General features: G+C 29.9%; 3 protein-coding genes across 7 annotated transcripts in view; 2 read left to right on the top strand and 1 right to left on the bottom strand.

Annotated features, from left to right (window-relative positions):
• Positions 1–112: 112 nt before the first annotated feature.
• On the bottom strand, positions 113–3413 carry Vps60 (vacuolar protein sorting 60). Its single transcript, XM_068775105.1, has 5 exons — positions 3251–3413; positions 3008–3159; positions 2368–2533; positions 1630–1753; positions 113–926 (listed from the first exon to the last, which is right to left on the bottom strand). Exons 1-5 carry the CDS (start codon positions 3317–3319, stop codon positions 757–759), a joined length of 681 nt encoding a protein of 226 aa, XP_068631206.1. The 5' UTR covers positions 3320–3413; the 3' UTR covers positions 113–756.
• Positions 3414–4424: 1011 nt separating this feature from the next.
• LOC137931630 (thiamine pyrophosphokinase 1) lies at positions 4425–10522 on the top strand. Of its 4 annotated transcripts, none has more exons than XM_068775091.1 (7): positions 4425–4549; positions 5332–5497; positions 5904–6070; positions 6323–6409; positions 6924–7203; positions 8050–8169; positions 9183–10522. In XM_068775091.1, the coding sequence occupies exons 2-7, from the start codon at positions 5398–5400 to the stop codon at positions 9185–9187; spliced, it is 759 nt and encodes a 252-aa protein (XP_068631192.1). In that variant the 5' UTR covers positions 4425–4549; positions 5332–5397; the 3' UTR covers positions 9188–10522. The 4 variants fall into 4 exon arrangements, with proteins under 4 accessions (XP_068631192.1, XP_068631190.1, XP_068631189.1 ...); XM_068775089.1 differs by having other exon boundaries at positions 4425–4554; XM_068775088.1 differs by having other exon boundaries at positions 4425–4554; positions 5299–5497; positions 9958–10522.
• Positions 10523–13173: 2651 nt separating this feature from the next.
• LOC137931605 (V-type proton ATPase 116 kDa subunit a 1-like) overlaps positions 13174–19666 on the top strand; it is a 30170-nt gene continuing 23677 nt past the window's right edge. Inside the window, exon 1 of one of the 2 annotated variants that reach the window (XM_068775057.1) lies at positions 13174–13255. The gene's annotated coding sequence lies outside the window, so the exon portion shown is untranslated. Of the gene's footprint in view, positions 13256–13545; positions 13649–19666 lie in introns of those variants that run through there. The other variant, XM_068775056.1, reaches the window with a different exon arrangement.

The following is a 19666-nucleotide window of genomic DNA, read 5'->3' as shown; positions in this document are numbered from 1 at the left end:
TTGCCAATAGATACAGTAGATTACTAAACGTTGTGTGAATATCATAAAAAAAATTGCTGCAGTTTTAACATGACTTTTAATATTCCTTTATTTTTATTATATTATTTATTATATATTATTATATTTCATATCATTATAGTAAGTTTTACATATTTTGTTAAGAACAATGCTAAAAGTTAATTTACGTGCTTTTAGAACAAGCTTTAAATATCACCTATTTTAAAAATGAAATCTAATTAAACATTAAATAATTAAGAACATGGTGTTACAAGAATACAAATGGGCCACAGTTATTAAACGCAATGTTCTATAAAAAACATGATAGGTTAAGAATAAAATTATAATTAATTTAAAAAAACATACAGGCTACATTACATTTAATACATAAATTCTAGCTCAAAAATTTAACAAAAAGAATCTATTTGATACAACCACTTTTAATAAGTATGTAAAAATTTACTGTAATTAAAGAAAGATTAAACATCTGATATTTGAATAACTTATATATATTCCTTACATAGCTTCAAGCTCTAGTAGAATTAACTTTACATAGACACATGAAAAACAACAAAACAAAACAGTAATTGACAATGAGTTAAAATAAAAAACTGCTTCAAGGTATTAGTGCAATGGCATACATGGCTTGGATATAAACTAAAAAAAATGCGAATTTTTAAAGTATTTAGAGAGAAAATAAAAAAATCTGTCTTAACTTAAAACCCTTTAAATTAAGGAGAAATGTAACATAAAAATTTATTAGCGTGAAGTTTGTGCAGCACTTGGAACTTGAGGAAGGCCGAACTCATCGACAGGCACTCCATCCTTGTTGCGTATGCTATCTGCTCCCGGTTCTTTATCAGGTGCAGCTGGAGCCTTCACCACATCATCCAGATATGAGGAATCGTCATCTAATGCAATTTCATCACCTGAGTAATGACAATCATTTATTAAACAAGCCTTTAAACTGTTATGAATTTAAATATTTACATATACCCTAAAATCTTGACTATTCTCTATACAGTAATAACATTTTAAATTTCATCATACATATAAACATAACGCAGGATTTTTAGATAGTACCAATAAAACAAAAACCTATAAATTTTATGTATTTATGTCTATACACTGAACTAGCAAAAATTAAACAGGAGAAAATCACTAATATTATGACAAATTAACATTTTAGATAGATTTATAACATAAAGTTTTGTCGTTTTACAACACTGGCATTTTAATTGTGAAATTTGTTTTGAGAGAAAGAGAGACTGTGAACAGCTATTTTATGAATAACTATTGTCAGAACAAATCCATGAATCTCAACACAAAACTATGCTAAAAAAATAAATATATGGGTGTGGAAAAAATTAAGGTGAAACATAAAATATTCAATAATTAGAGGCCAATTATAATAAGCCAGTTATAAGTAGAATATAAAAGAAATACAGAGTATCATATCAGAATGAAAAGGAAACAATCATAAGCTAGAAATTTAAAAAAAATGTTAGAAAGTAGTTACAGAATTTACTGAAGACAGATAATAAGGGAAACACCTCCTTAAACTGGTATTAATTAAGATATAAGTGACTAAAGAGTTTTGTGTGCCAAAAATCATGATCAAATATTACTTACCCAGGGCATCAAGTTCTGCAGCAAGTTCATCATCATCTATCTCGGGCATGCCATATTGACGACCCAATGCATCTTGTACTTCATCAGCTTGTTCCAACATGTCAGCTAACTCATCATTTACATCCTGTAAAATCCATTTAAAATATTCCATTTAAAACATTTTTAAATAAAGCTGAAACCCGATTTTTAAAAAATTAAATCCCATACATTAAAATGCATGTATTGGAAATATTAATATTTATACAAAGAAGCTACCAATTAAATTAATGTTGCCCAACCAGTGGTTAACAATAGACTACAAAAGTCAACATTTGGTCTACAAATAATTTAAAATCATACAGGCAGTACCTAGTCATGTGAGCTTATGGAACTGTTTAATGATAACCATAAACCAACAAGCACAATGAAAGAGTCAACAAACGAGATCGACAAACAAGCTAGTCAAAATCATCAGAAAGCCTATTTATGGATGAAATGATAATGTATGATACATAGCACAGGAATAATGTGACCTGAGTAAAGCGTAGTATAGGTATATCCGCCAATAACATAAAATTTAATCTACTAAGAAAATTGGACTAAATATGCAAAATTCTTAACTAGAAACATAATTCAGTTATATTTGCAACAATATAAACTAAAGAGACTTGTGTTTGTGCTATCCACACTAATCTATCACTTAAATTTAAATAAATTGGTATAGGTATATAACATCTAGTAATAACAAAAATAACTAACCTCAATAGAATCAATATTTATTTTCTTAAACTCCTTCTTCATCTGGGTGACACCATCTTTCATTGCTGCAATGGTTGTATGTGTATCTTTTAATGTTTGGGTTGCATAATTTGCCTGTTCCATATTGAACGACTGGTTTCTGAGGCTCTCTAATTGTTGTTCATACCTATAAGCATTAGCAAAATTACCCAAGTTGCATATATATATAGGTATCAAACTAGATATAAACTACCAATTTCTATAGAATGTTTTAGATTTCAACAACAACTATTAAACAAGCATACTTCCAAATTATTCACATAAAAAGACTGTTATGTGGCTATAAGCTCATATTTGCCCTTTTCGTCTACTTGATATAAACTCATTTTGTAAAAAGATCTCCCAAGCTAGCTATGGATTAGACATGTATCCTATACACAAGAACTACATGTTTTACCTTGTAAGTAATGATGGACAAAAACAATTGTTATTACTTACTTACATAATTTTTATCTTAATAAAATATTGCATATGAAAAATAACACCACCCTCATATTAGAGTTACGAGTGCTGTTATAATTTGCCTTTAACTGTTAGTACAATAACTTTGAATGTCATTCCATAAAGAAAATTTAATGAAACATTACAAAAAATACCGCACATTTTTTTCTGCTTCAAAACCCTCATCGCTTTTTGCTTTACAGAGTTTTTCGCAGGCCCCTCTCGCATTTTAGCCATTTGATCCTTGTATTTTCGAAGCTCTGTATCTAACTTATTAACCTTTTGTTCAATATTTTCAGCTCTACTGTCCACCTGAAATTTTGCATCCAATATTAAACATCAATATTTTCTAGCAATGATGAATCACTCATAAACAAAAACACTTTTAGCACTAAGTACTTACATTACTAATGCATTCTGTTATACTAGGCCCTGGTGTTTTAGGCTTGCCTCTGCCGAATATTCTATTCATTTTCGTATATCAACAATTTCAACTCGATAATAAAACACAAAAACACAAGAAACGTAATTTCAACTTCGGATTTCTAATTCTGCCACTCACTGACATTTGATTTATTTAATGTCAGTGCTACTAGTAAAAATACATTTATCGCTTCTGCATACATAAATTTTTATTACAATAAATTATTACAATAAATTGGTAGGGTAACTAAAGGACTAACTTGTACATTAACTTTTATAATTCTCTAGAACATCATCAAATTTAAAAATAAGGCAAAACTTAATAACTACGATTGACCGTAAACTTGTGTTCGTTTTATTATTGTATAGTATTTTTTAAAAACATATGTACTGCCGAAGCAAATACTATGATATTGTATTGAGTGGTATTGTAATAGTCCATACAGGCTAAAACTTAAAAACAGTTAAGTTATTTAATTTTGCTTTTGCTGAAGGACTCTTTCATCTATACTTCTAGACTTAATTATAAGGATAACTACAGAGCATTTTTTTTAGTGTGAATTTAATAATTTAATTTCTCAATACAATAATTTATTTTTAGCCGATTTATTGTTAGATTTTTGAGTCTCTAACATATACATATTGTAATTATATATCAGCGTATAACATTAACAACAACTTTAAAACCGAAAAGATTTTTCTTTTAAATTGGTAAATATGTAGTGGCTACTTGAACCATCGGATTTTATCGGCCGGTTTTTAACCCGCGAGTCCGTACTTACGCCAAAAAAAATCGTCGTGTGAACGCTGACACAATTTGAGCAACGACTGATAACTAACGGACGATAGGAAACCTCTCATTAATTCAAAAATTCTTTACTCTAAAAAAAAACAAATACACTATAATATTTTTATGTACACTTTATTATAATAAATTATCGCTATTTTGTTACGCATCAATATTTTTTTTAATTGCGCAATTTTAAAACAAACATAAGAAAGAGTGCGGCATTGGGAATAAATTATACAGTTCTAATATTTATGTATGAAAAGAATTTCCTGTAAGTACTGGTAACTATTACTATTTTGACTTTATGGTGATTGACATTGACAATTTTTGTTATGTAGAAAGTTGATGTTTTTCGAGTTCTCTTTACTAAACTTCCTTTCGAGTTCTTACTTTTTCAGATTGTTTTGCAGATTGTAAATTTTTTGTTTAATTGCGAACTTTATTATATACGTAATTTATTTAATAAAATGACTACAAACGGTCTTTTATGTAAGGTTAGACATTACATTTTACATTTATTACAACACATTTTTACATTACATTACATAACATTTTTTATTATTTTTTATAATATTGTACGTAAAATCCGATAAAGATAAAGATTATTTTTTATTTTAGTAATATAATATTTAAGTTATATAAGTTAAGTTTGTCTCATAAATTTAACACCTTGGTTAATAATAATGAAACTAAATTACTCTTACTTAAATAATTGTTGAAAAAAAGAATATTACATCTATACTTATGAACCCTTTACCAACGAAGTATTTTCTAGTGCATAATTATTATGGAAAGTGCTATAGGAACAAATTTTATTTATACATTTAATTAAAAATATTAATAGCATGTAGTTAAGTATTTTATGAGTGTTTGACGTTGTGCACATTATGTAGATTTTTATATATATATTGATATATATATATATATATATACACATATGCAGGCTGTTCCATAAATCAACATTAATCCTAAATAACACCTATACCATGTTTTATATATATATATATAAAATAATAGAACATTGCAGAGTACATACAATTTTTTGGGATAACATGTATTCAACAAATTTTACAATTATTAAAGATTGTTTTTTTCTCTGAAATGGATGAAGAGTTACATTTTATCTATTCATTTGTTGTATCATAATAAAACATTGATATGTTAATTTTTTTAAAATCCATTCATATGTTATTGTATTTAGTAAACCATCTTATATCATTTGTAATCATAACTTATAGGTGAGAAAGCTAAGTAATATCTTGTATACACAGCAGAGATCTGCGAGTGGATGCCCTAATAAAATTATCAAGTGCTGCCACTGGGATATAACACACCTAATGGGCTGTAATAGCAAGAACTTTGTTAAATATGCTGTAATTGTTTTGAATCGTCCAGTACTCCAAAAATCTAATTTTATTAAAAAATTCTGGAATAATGGTAAGTTATACTAAAGATTTCAATTAATTTTTGTATGCCTAGTTTTGACAAAAAATAGAAGGTAAACCAATCCCAAATGATGTTTGAAAAGTATATAAAATAAGTCAAAAAGTTAAAAAAAATTGTGTATATTTATTCATAGTGTATCAAAAAAGGTTTTTTATATGTTAATAATTTAATAAAATATATTTGACATCCATATTTATTTTCAAAAATGGAAAATTTTATCTTATTGTTTTATTATCTTTTCAGTGTTGTTCTAATGTTTTTAAAACATTACAAGCTGTAATGGCTAGTAAAGTTCTTTATTTACATTTTTATATGAGATTAGAGTTTTAGGTGCTCAAATATTTGAAGATTATGGTATCTACACTCTATTCCATTATGAATGATTATTTTGTTACAGCTTGTGTGAAAATGACTGTTGATGGTGGCACTAACAGATGGGAGTCATTCCTAGAAAGGTTGCCTGAGGATGAGCAAAAAAGCATCCAGCAACCTGATCTGGTGACTGGTGACTTTGATTCCATAACTGAAGAAATATTACAGAAATATAAAAAGAAAGGTTGTAAGGTGAAATGTAGCCTTTGTTTATGATATATCAATTAGTTAAATTTGTGAATTAAAGTATGTACAAGAAATTTTACAGTGCTTAATAATTACAATAGTAAAATAAATTAATTTTGCTTCTTATTAGCATTTATTTCTTAATATTTATTTTGCAATAATATTGTGGTAAAATCTTTTTTAGTTATTTGATAAATTGTAAAAAATAACTCCTGGTTTTTTAAAATAAATCATGTCTTATTTTGAAATTTAATTTAGGTTGTTCACACACCTGAACAAGATCATACAGATTTCACAAAGGCTTTGATGGAGTTAAATAAACATAGCAGAGAACATGAAATAGAGGTATGTCACAAAAACTAAAATATTTATAATTTTTTCTAAAGATTTTAAAAGTATGTATGTTTGTTGTATATATATTAATATAAACCACAAAACTTGCTTTAATTGATTTAAGATATTATATGGATCATAATAGAAAAAAGCTTTAAAGGGGTTAATTAAGGTGTAGCTTATTTGTTGTCAATTAATATATGGTATACTTTATCATAATATTAATGTTGTCATAATATTGTATGAAAAATCATTTTAATTTTTTGGGAAATTTGAATTACTATGTATTAAAATTAGTCATTGTTTACTATCCCTGCAGATTGCCAGAAGAAATTGGCCTGATGTATTCAAATTAAATAATAAATGAATGTAACATATACAGAGTGATTAGAAATGGTTGTAGAAGTTCTGCATCATATTGCTAACAAATGAGCTATACATTTACCATTTTAAAGTTTTCACTCTAGTAATCAATCATTTTGTATATTCATTTAATTTATTTGGATTATTTTTATGTTTGTTTCAGATAGATCATGTAGTAGCTGTTGCTCAGGCCTCGGGACGAATTGATCAAATATTAGGAAATATCCAAACATTATATCTGGCAAAAGAGAAACAACTGTTGAGTTCAAAAACAAATGTGTATATATTGTCCGATGATGCAGTGTCATGGCTTCTTTTTCCTGGAGATCATATCATTTTCATTCCAGAAGAAACTAGAAAGTATAAAAGATCTTGGTGTTCCCTGGTTCCTATGGGAGAAGTCTGTAAAAGTGTAACAACCAGTGGCCTTAAATGGAATTTAGGTATGCATATCAATGCTTTTTTTTCAAGTTCTTCTTTTTTTAGATATATTCAAAGCAAAAGTGTTTTAAGAATAATATATAATGTGATGTATAGTTTAAATGTATATTATTAAAAACTATGTATTAACATTTACACATGTATCATATAAAATGCATATATCTAATATATACAATTCTCATGTCACGGTGTTCGAACAGAACTCCTCTGAAACGGCTTGACTGATTTTTACCAAATTTAATATGCCTATTCAGTAGGTCTGAGAATCGGCTACTATCTATTTTCTATACCCCTAAGTGATAAAGGTTGTTCACACTTAAAAATTTTTTTTTATTTTTTTAACGAAATTTTTTGTTTTTATTTTTTTATGATACAGCATACAAGAATACATACAACCATGAATTTTCACCCCTCTACGATCAACCCTTATTTTTTATTAGTAAATTAAAATATCAATTTTTTTTTGCAATACAACGTTTGCGGGATCAGCTAGTATTATCTAAATATGCTCTATTAGACCAACTTATTATCTATCACCAAAAAAATAAATTTATTAAAAAAATAAAGATTGTAGTTATATTAACAGAAATAACATCAAAGTATGCATAAAATTCATTTACTCTTTTCAGTGTTAATAGTTATTAAAATATATGCCACATTTTTTTAAAATTTATCTTCTCGCATTATCAATTGAAAAAATAATTAATTTTCCATAAAATTTCACAATATCCATTAATCACTTAATTAGTATAAAAATGATACAATATTGTGTTTTGTTATATCAACAGTGTTTGTTTATCTTTTGTTAATTAAACCCTTCAATATTACTGCAAAATTACTGTTTTCAGATAATTCAACTCTTAAATTTGGAGAATTAGTTAGTACATCCAATGCATTTGATGGATCCGAGAAAGTTACAGTAAGATGTAGTCATACAATTTTATGGTTAATGAATATGCCTGGTGTATGTAAGTAATATTTAAACTTTGGATTAACTTGAGAGTAAAATTTGATAAAGTAAAAATTATGACTATTCATGGTGAATACATATGGGAAACTTGTTTAGATGTAAGAATTATGATAAATATATGGTATATAGGGATATACATAAAATTATCAGTGTATAACTTTGTAGCCCAGAATTAAGAAATGAATTCAAAAACCGTCATAGAATATAAACTAATAAAACTTACTGAAATGCTTGAACAACTTTAGTATATAACTGTATTTGTGGATGGAATTTGCAAAAAAATATGCTTTTCTGGCATTGCTTTGGTGTTCACTAGTCATCAGAATAATTGGTAATTAAATAAATAATTAAATTAGGTTCATAAAATTAAATTACATTGAAATATCTGTCTTTATGATACTGCTAAGTGAATCAGTTTTTTTTAATTTGTCATGCAACAGTTAATTCTAATAGACGAAGTAGTTTTGGTACATTTTTTTTATACCATCCTACGATCTATGCCTTAAACAAGACCTCATTTTTAAACGATTTAGCATTTTTGAGTAGTCTGTTTCATTCTGTGGTGGTAGAAAAACAAAGACGTCCTTGTGTATATAAGATATACTCATACAAATACATTTTGATTCCATTCTTTTGGGTTCCAAATGGTGAAAGAGATCTTTTAACTGGTAAAAAATTAAAATTGGTAATATAAGATATTTGTTGTTATATCACAACCTAATATATGGACAGCTACTTCGAAGCGATATACAGCCCTTCGTTTAGAGCCATGCGCTGTACGAAGCTGAAAAATTCATTAAGTTTGGTAGTACTGGGCATCAGTGAACATGAAAGAATGAATAAATTGAAGCTTTTAAAGAAAATTTAAATTGATGGTGCTTCAAAAAGCCTATTCAGTAGAGTAAATATTTGTTACATTATTAAATTACTAATCATAGATAAAAAGTTTGATATAGGTATAGGAAAACATTTTAAGACTATTTGTAATCTTTTTTCTTTCTCATTTTACAGGTTGACGGAGATATGAATTTTAGTATATTTACATGGGAAATGAAATGAACGAAATTGTTACATAGACCTATTCTAAAAAATCGATATTTTTAATTGCACTATATAGGTTTCTCATAATACATAGTAAATTGAGTATTTTTTAAAATTTATTTTTATACATATTACAAAGGATTATCAATAGTTTTTCATAGGTTTGCGTTTATGCGTTTTTAAATTTCCCACTCAGAAACAAAATGTTGGAACCCCATATTACCTCTTTCTTTAGTATTTAGAATAATTTTTATAAGGTTAAGAGTTTTAGTTGCATATTAGGGAGTATTACACTGCCAATACTTTGTAGTAGATTATTAAACCTATTGTTTTGTTTATTTTTTTATTTCTGGTTATTAGTTTCTGCTTATCTTTTAGTTGCTACATGTAGACACATTCCTTAAATTTTGAATTAATAATTTTATTTCAAACGGTTGGTGATTCATTATACTCATATAAATGTGGTGGTACTATTATTAAGTAAAAATCATGCCCTAAAGTCACTTAGACATGTCGCTCTGTGACTTCTGTTATTTTACTAGGTCCAAATATGTACTTAGAGATCGAATAATTGGATGGATTTGCCAAGTCATTTTCCCTAGATTACTAAAGAGCATGGTTGCATAGACTTATTAAGACTAGTGGCCACTCGGGCAAATCATGAACTGATGGCGGGCTGGCCGCCAGAAGTATAGGTAATTAAATTTTTTTGGTTTCATTATGAAATATAATTCAATATTTTTAGAATGTACGAGAGTATTATTTTTGCTGTCGTCGGGCCACCAGTATTCAACCGGCGGGCCGCGGTCTGTGTATTCATGCTATAGAGGCTGCTTAATTGCCACTACAGTGCTACCGAAACCGCTGTACCGTGCCTTAGGATAACACGGCGACATGGGTGCCGAGGAAAAAATAGCGGTGGATTGACGGAACGAAGTAGTCCCGTACTTCCCCCTCCCCCGTCTCGCTGCGCGAATACCTAAGGCGCGGTACAGCAGCACTATAATAGATAAATTAACAAGACAATATTTTTCCGGAGTCTTTACTTGCGTATATACAAATGTAGATTGCCGCCTCACTCGAACATGGAGGTATCCGTCTCGCCCGTTGGCATCCGGGTGTATTTGTCGATACAAACCATAGTAATCTAACACTTCCAATCTGAATATCCGTTCTCTACAAAAAATCTAAAATATTATTTTTGGGCGGCTTGGATGCAATACACTACATAATACTTTTAATTGTTGTATTTTACAATTGTTTAAATTTACAAAATTTTTATGTTTGTATACCAGGTTTATGTTTAACGTTTTGGGCTATTATAAATGTTTTATGTTACATAAATCGGTTTTTAAAATTTTTGTTTTATTGTAACCAAATCATTTATTTCTACGAGTCGATTATTTTTCTATATAAGTTAGTAATATGTGACTTTAATATCAAGTTACCATACATAATTATATTATATTTTACTATTTTCACTCCACGTTTGTGTTACAGACAAAAGCAACTTTAATTTGTTTGTTGCGAGGTTTATTTATCTGGGTTGCTTAGCGCTTCCGATTCAACCGATGCGCTTTTGAAGCCATGCGAGCTTTGCGATTTATATGATAACCTTTTTCAGTCTTGTCTTTTTTGTCTCATGTCGCTGGCCTCTGCAACCAAGAGACACTGTGGTTATTTACTTAGGGTTGACTTAATTCTATCCTATTCAACTCCTGGAGGAATCCCAGTAGATATTTGATGTAGGCGCCATCTCGGAAAGGCAAGTATTGAACCGGGATGAGTGACCCTGTAGGAGTAATAAACATAAGCAGAAGTCTCTTCCTCTTCCAGGCATGTCCTATACAGAAGACTGCCCATAAAACTTTAAATAAATAGGTGTTTTAATAAAAAAAACCCTGATAAGAAAAGTTGTATCAAGTTAAAACTCTTTTTCTTTTTGCCGGTGATGTCAGGAAGGCAACCCGTTGAACGCAGGTTGTTGGCCATGTAGGACGCTACTGCCGTACACTAGAATAGTATGTTGGTAGCAGTCATCTTACTCCAGACATGATCTGCATAGAGGACGGACCGTAAAATTTAAAATAAAAAGATTTTTGTTAAATAGATACCCAATCAAGTACCCTGTCACCAGATGCAATCGTAGTCGCTACAGCCGTAGTAGGATTTTAAATAGTAGCTAACGGCAAACGTTGCCTGCCTCGTAGTTTGCTTATCGTGCAATGTGTTGACACCTAGTACGCTCTGATGTGAGTTATCTGTGAACAAACATGGAGCCACTCCGGGAAAATTCATCTGCAGCGTCGATACCTCTGGTTCCGCTGTGACTTTTTATTCACCACTGTAACAAGGTTGTTCATGCTTATCTCCATTAGACGTGGGACTGTTCCTAGGGCCGGTAGATCTTGAGGTAACAACAACACGAAGTCTGAAGTGTGTTTATTGTCAATTTGAGCTTCGTCCGTATTTATATCGAAGTAAATTAACAATTTTATTTCTGTGGAATTCCTCTTTTCGATGCGACGGTAACGTAATATTGCCCCTACAACGTGTATGAAACCTACCCGAGATTTATTTGTGTAAATTTTTAGGGCCTAGTAAGTTATTCAGTCTTCTTTCGCAAAACATTCATACTGATCTCAGTAGCAATATTACCGCAGGCCATAACCACCGCTGCGGTGAATTGCCGCCCTGCGCCGCGCATGCGCATCCTCCAGTGTTTTGATGTGCAAGGTGATTGGTTATAGATGTAAAAGCTTTAAGCGGGTGAATGGTTTATTTACTGTCAAGTTGTGTATGGTACAGCCTAAACAAAAATAAAAGAAAATATAATAAATAAAGTAACGGTAATATAACAAGAAAAGGCGTTTTCACAATTCAGATTACAATCTATCAATATTGTTAGACATTGTGATGGACGAACGAAAAGAATAAAATATATTGTGAAGGATGAAAAGGAGTGTTAATAAAAATTTAAATACTGAAAAACTTATTTACCCAAATAAGTTTCTCAGTCCTGTCAACATGCAATAGGGGTACGAGGAACCTATCAATATTACTTAGTATTTACTATCTCTTCCTTTAGATTTTGTACTGCAAGAACTTATTGCCTTATTAACATATTTCAGACCGATCACTTTACAGGTGATTGGTAATACGTGCTTTAAAGTTATTTACTGACAAATGAGTTATACATTGATAATTAAAGGCTTACACCTATAACAAATAACTTTGTATACCGCTGCACCGATTGTATCTACCCACAAATAAAGATAAGCACATACAGTCTATGATCAACTTTGTGGGTGCAGTAGCTAATGTAGTTAATTGGCTGCTGGTACACATCTCATATTTCAAGATCATCATCATTTTAATTCCACAGCTGGACATGGGCCTTCACTATAAGTTTTTAGCACCGTAAAAGGTCGTCCGTCTACCTTGTAGGTTGACGTCCTATGCGACGCTTGTTGATACTATTCGAGAATCTTAAGGTACCAGCGGTCATTTGTGTTATCTCAAAGTAATTTTTTAGTTAATACACAATGAAAAAATTATATATTGTATCAATAATCGATTACCCGATGGTTAGAGTTATTGCGTTAATACAAAGTCCTTCAAAGTTTGAAGCCGGAAAAGTTATTTGAAACACTACCTTCGTAATCGTCAATGTTTAAAGGGCAAGTAATTAAAAAAATGGTGTATGCTAAATTTAATCATAAAATCTAGGACTGAGTTTTTGCCTTGTACAACGATATCGCAAATTGTATTAAAACCTTCATTAATGCAAGACAAAGAAATTGGAGTAAAAAAATCATTGCTTACTTCCAAGGTAAAAGACGTAATGAAATGTAATCTCATTACCTTAGGTATTATTATTGTGACTAGTGACAGAGGCTGTAAATGCCTTACAATGCTACCAACCGCACGGAGAGATCACGAGATAGCTCTCATCTTCCTTATCATCAGCTGATGCGCTTGCAAATAACTGAGACACGATTTTATTGCTTCGTACGCTTCAGTTGGAGGACATTTTCATTAACGTAAGTTACGTATTTTTTACTCTTTTAAATGATATTATACTGCTGTGTGTGTATATACTAATATCTAGAAATATATGTAGTGAACATTCGATTTATTGTTTGTACTTACTACTACTTACGCACTTACTTTGTATTTTAAATAAATGAAGTAAATGAAAGGTATGATGTTTAGGAGAATAAGTTTGGTAGATAATCGCATGTATATTTTAGTTGTCCACATACGTTTTTATTCGGTAAACATCGCACCGACGAACAATTTAATTTAATGGACGCATCACGAATTGTGTTGGTCACATGCGCGGGGGCACCAACATCGCGGCCGGTTTAGTTTGCTCTTGCGCGCCGAACGCGCTAAACCTGTTTCACGTGCTCCTATATTTGACTAAAATTCTGGTACGTACGTTTCTACTTAGATTCTATTAAAGCCATACATTCACTGGTCACTAATGCTTAATTATAAAAAGTCATTTTAAAAGTAATTGATGTATAATTAACGCACCTATTCAATTATTCAAATGTTAGCGATTGCTTTGAATGCTTTAATCGTTACGATATAGCTTGTGTTTCGAACAGTTGTTTAATTTAATAATATACAATAACAAAAAGTAAAAACATTTCACGAACAACCGTTGAAATATTTAGGTGTACAATGAGATAATAAAACCGGTTTTAATTAATTGTTTAAAACAATACGTATTATTTTTCCTATTGGTATATACTTCGTATAAGGGTATGTGAAAGTATAATAATAATATAAATAATATTAAAAAGATATTAAATGTTTTACGTATAATAATTTTTTTATTTACATATTTATCAAATAATGTAACTAAAATAAATGACTGTGTCATGAATATTCATCGATTTATAATGATTGTATAATGTAGTGTTTTTTTATATATTATCAAGCTTGTTTTTATAAAAGTGTTCCAATTATAAAAATTCAAAAAGAAAAGAACATCAATTCAAGTTTTGTGTAAACACATTTTTCTTATTCGATTAATCGATACAAAAACGCGTGTCAAATTATTATACTAATTCAATAACTGTCACATGACGTGCTGAAATTTAAACCTCTAGGAAAATTTGAAAACAAATTTAATTATTTCTTTCATGGAAATATTTGCTCATTTCCCATGTAAAAATCTTTGGTATAACATTTTTCAGTTGGTATACATTGCAAGAGTAACACCTTACCAAATTTTCATTTCTCAATCATGTGACACGAGAGATATAAAATACTAGTACCTACGATGTGAAGGCTTTAGTTTTTAGAATTGAATTATTATAACACTTCTTGCTAGTATTAGAATCTTGTCTCACGTGGGAGGAAACTTCGGAATTAACTACAACTACCATAGACAATTAATGGAAAATGATAGATAATATTTTCTTACGATTTAAAAACTAACAAAAGGTTTATTACCTTAATATGTAAATGTATAAGTATAATATTAAAAATTTTTTTTAAATAATTCAACGTATATGGAATATATAGTACACCACTACCAAGAGTGGGCACCACGGCTCCGTAAGTGTCGTCTAGGACACTCATCCATGAGATGGACAGTTGAAATTATTAAGGATATCGGAAAATACTGGTTGCAGGCCGCATTTGACCGGTATTATAGGGAATTTATGGGAGTGGTCTATATTCAGCAGATTTTCCTCTTTTTTCTTTGAAAAAATGTATCATAAAATTTCTAATTATTATATGTAAAAGAAGAATAATATAGTTATATAATGGAAAAAATAATCTAGGCATCTCTTTGCTTAGGGTCACGCATCAATCACAAAGATTAAACACTTAGATAAAAAACCTCCGTACAATAAGATAAGGATGTATAGAACACCAGCACGTATCTATTACGGCACCTAAGGTAAATAAAATAAGATCTGAACAAGATTTTTTATAAGTTATTTTGTTAGTTTGTACGCTCAACAATATAGAAAACAAAAATATAGGCCGACGAATAGTATTTAAATTCCATTGAACTTTTGTGAGATAGGTTCTGGACGACCTCGAGGCAAAAAATGCGACAGATAGTCAAAGTCCTGTGTGATTGGTGGAAAGGAGCAGTGTAACACCGGTCATTGTAGCGAAATTTGGGGGGCGACGTGTTACTTGCAGAGGGCTTCTATCGGCTGATTTGTGGATGATGACCTGTCGTCGATAGTGTGCGTTCAAGTGAGGATGTTTCATGTTGGTGACCATTACGATCTTCAATAGTTTATAGTGCTGATTTATGCTCGTTTGAACAGTAAGATAGATGCCGCCATTGTGTTTGGGTCAATCATGATTGTAAATAGTCTCTGTAACCACATAGATTAGGACTGGCTTACCTTTTCCTCGTCGACGATGCAGGTAAAAATATAGTATATAGTAAAATAGATGCTGCAATTATGTTTAGGCCAATCATAATTGTAAACAGTATATGTGACCACAGATTATAACTGGCTTTCATTTTCCCCGCCAATATAGCAGTCTCACTGCCACCCGTAATATTTATATAAGTATTATTTTAACGCCAGGATGTTTATAGGTAGTAAAAACTTTAAAGGGGTGATTATATAGCTTATTTGTTCGCAAACGTGTATTATATTTTTCGATTGCGACAGGACAATAACTTCTGGCTGTACAAACTGCAATGCCGTATAGTAAACGATTATTCATTTTAACATGTAGTTATCCGGATTTTTAAAACGCAATTTCTTACTATATTATCATAACGTTATTTATTATTTCTGAAATGTCTGGTTTTTCTACAGAGTGTACTATACATTGACCAGTAATGACCGATAAACTCATCCTTTAAAAAGGTTTGAAACTTAATTGAAAGAAATTTTTGATTGGTAACAAGAGTAGGCACATTACAAAATTTTCAGTTTCTATTTTGGTGTTAGATTCAAAAGAATACGGATTCATTATATAAATTAAAACAGGAATGCGTTATGAAACCTTTGCTAGCAAACAAAAGGTAAAAAAAACCGCTTCAAGTGGTGACTATTCTGATAACGCAACATTTTTGCAACAAGTTAACATTTTAACGTTGACAACTATAAATCCACATAACAATACGTTTTATGTGCGTGCGCGTGTCGAAAGCGGTGAACGTGTTCTGTGGACTCTATGGGCATTTGTGTTCACCAACTATATAAAATTTAATTTATTCGAATTAGTATGTTCAAATTTTTATTACATTGATTTATAGGTAATGCAAAACTTTTTGGTTAAGGTCGACTAAATGTAAAAAAAAAAACTTGCGAATAAAGGACTAAGGACTGCTTTCAAATGCCTAAGAATGCAAAGGTGCAAAAGAAAGTAAAGAATAAATAGATGTTAAGCCCATGAATATTTTAGAGTTTAAAGAAAAACCTGAAAACAGATATAATAATTATTATTTACAACAATTGTAATCACTCGGATATTAACCAAATAGACTACAATGATGCAATGACGTATACAACTGAGGAATTAAAATGCACTCATCGAAACATAAAGGCAGTTACTTTATAGTACAATTGTATGTATTATAAATACATAATAGCGACGGCCAGGTCTTTTATGATAGACACAAATAAATGACATTTAAGGTATTTAAACGTAATTTTTTTTAATATACAGTTACGTTTACAGATTCAATAAAAAATACCAGAGTAGATAAGCTCATGAATCGTATTAGATGTTTTCATATTAAATACTAATAAAGATAATTGTTTTTACGGTATTGTACTTTCAAATTTTTTACATAAAGTGCCTGTCACATATTAAATAAAATAAAGTGAGGAGTAAATACGTTCATGTATCTTGAAGGGTGTTTTCAGATTAAAAATCATAAAATGAGTGGGAATGTTATAACAAGACGTTATATTGGCGGCACTTTATTTGTAATCGTTTATTGCGGTAATAATCGGAATGAGTAACCAGCGCATTCTGTGACTAATGTATTAAAAACAAATATTGAGCGAAGGCACGCCACGATGATATGTTTTATTCATGCTCACTACAAACATGAACTGTTTTTTTCTTAGTCTTCAATATGAGCACCTTTTCGCCAAATGAAAAATGATTTTTAAAGCTGAACTTGCTTTTTATACATACTAATTGTAGTGTGCTATTTAACTCTATTATAGATCACATTTTACTAATAGTTTGAAAACGTATATTGTTTAATAAATCGGGGAATATGTTTAAATAAAATTACAAGCTGTTTAAAGTCTGATTTAAATAAAAATCATAATCACAGGGTAATAATAATGATGTTCATTAACATACAGTTTGTTTAAGAACCATTAATGTATTATTATATTCTTCAAGCCAGTTTCAATTCGGCCATAAAAAGATGCCATTCTTTGACGTGTCCACAACACCGTCGGTAATTGCTTTAAACTTAAAATAACTTATTTAAAATAATTAAAAATTTGCGAAAATAAATCAAAGTGGATATATGCTAACGCCATGAGAGTAACCTTTGTAGTAAATGTCCAAGTTTCGAAATTGAGTGAAAATTTTTATAATTTAAATTGGTAGTAATCCACTAACTGTTTTTTAAAAACGTGACAGTATAACAATTTTTACCATACAACTCATAAACGGAGTATTACGTTTTTTTTTTAATTAGGAGAAATATTTATTAAAAAAAAAACCTAATATATATAACCTAAATGATAATGATAAAGACAGGGTTGTTTATTAATCCTATAAATGTTTTGTTAAAATAATAATGAAAGAAATAATGGCAATTATTTCTATTAAAATATTAAATAATGAGAAACTTTTTGATTTTTATTTTCTACCCTAACATTTAGAACATCTTCGTAAGCTATAGTCCCGATTAATGGGTCAAAACGGTAATATTGTTTAATTGGTATATAGTGGAGCTTATCTGTCCATTTTTTAAATGAATTACAAAAATGGACAGATACAGATGTACATTGTTTTTTGTAGTTTATGTAAAATTCATTATTAAATAAAATTTAGTTTATGTAAGATTATTCTAGGAATGTGGTAAATAACGAGACGAGTGTGCTTGTGATGGAACTATTTGAACAAGAAAAATAAATAGAAGTAGGATATTTTTAATAACGGTTATCCTGCTTAGTTATGGTTCACTAAAACAAGAAAGTTTATTTTACTTGCTCCATTGTTTACATTACATACGTTTTTGTGTTTTGTAAAGCGCAAGATTAATGACAGGTGAGCTGAAAACGTACCACGATGCGTCTAGAAATAGTGGAGCGTGTAATGAAACTGCAAATTTTAAAAATGTTATTGTTCCTGAGTTTTGTCTGAGAAATACTGTGGAGTATCAGGTAATTTAATAATATTTCAAGACTAATTATTTGGTATGAAAAAAAAAACGTTTTTACCACTTGCTAATAATAATGTCAGTGTGTAAATGTTAGTAAACCGTCTATACACTATCATTATTATAATATACATAGTGTTTGGTCATAGGTGTATGAGCTTGTTAGTGGTGAATGTGTAGCTATTATGTCAGCAAAAAGCAAATTTCCAATCAACCTGTATAAAGTAATCACCTTGAAATATGTTGCATTTATATATAATTTTATATTTGAATGCGAGCAAAAAAGCCAATAACTTCTCACAATACAAAATCTCAGACAGAAAGTAAACAAAAATTAATGTTCGTATATAGTTATCTGAATTTTAATTACGTTTGTTTTTACTATATTATTGAAACATTATTTATAATTTTTATACCATTTATTTTTGATTTGGGTGTGCCATACATTAATTATTAGTAAATGGGCTATATATTCATCTCTTTAAAGTTATCACACCTATTTTCAATCACCTTGTATAAATTCGTATTCTGATTTTACGAAAACTTGAAGATATAACAATAGTAAACATTTAGTAATTATTACTTCAGCAATTTAATGTACTGCGATAAGTTGTTTTCATATTTCTCGTATTTATTTCGCAAGGACGTTAAGTGATTGTATTTAAAAGAATTATTGAACGATTTATAACGGAACTGAGACACTGTCCGGAAACGCGCGACACGAACTGGTCGACCTTTTTCTTTAATGCAACAACTACCCGTGTCCTTACCTCGTATGTGAAATACATACATAGCATACGGGTAACCTCGCACGAATGTGCTGTATAAATCGTTATCCTTTTAGTACTTGCGGTCGTTTATATATTTATAAGTGACAAGAAACATTAGTACCAATTTACGTATTTGTCATTTGTGTTACATGCTTTATAGTAATTTGGGGTAGAAAATGCGATTGCAAGGTAAAATGTCAGTTAACTGTTACAAAGTGCAGGATTGATGGCGGTTGGGACATTATGATTCTAGAGTGGAGACCACGGCCTGGCATGTGCAGCGCACGACGTCCATCCATAAGAACAGACAACTTTATTAGTGAACCCTGATT

This window comes from Battus philenor, unplaced genomic scaffold (assembly GCF_028537555.1).
Source record: "Battus philenor isolate CCGP_79_NKW_IND1 unplaced genomic scaffold, ilBatPhil1.0.hap1 SCAF_8, whole genome shotgun sequence".
In the NCBI taxonomy this organism is placed as follows: domain Eukaryota; kingdom Metazoa; phylum Arthropoda; class Insecta; order Lepidoptera; family Papilionidae; genus Battus; species Battus philenor.
This window is presented reverse-complemented; position numbering and strand designations above follow the sequence as displayed.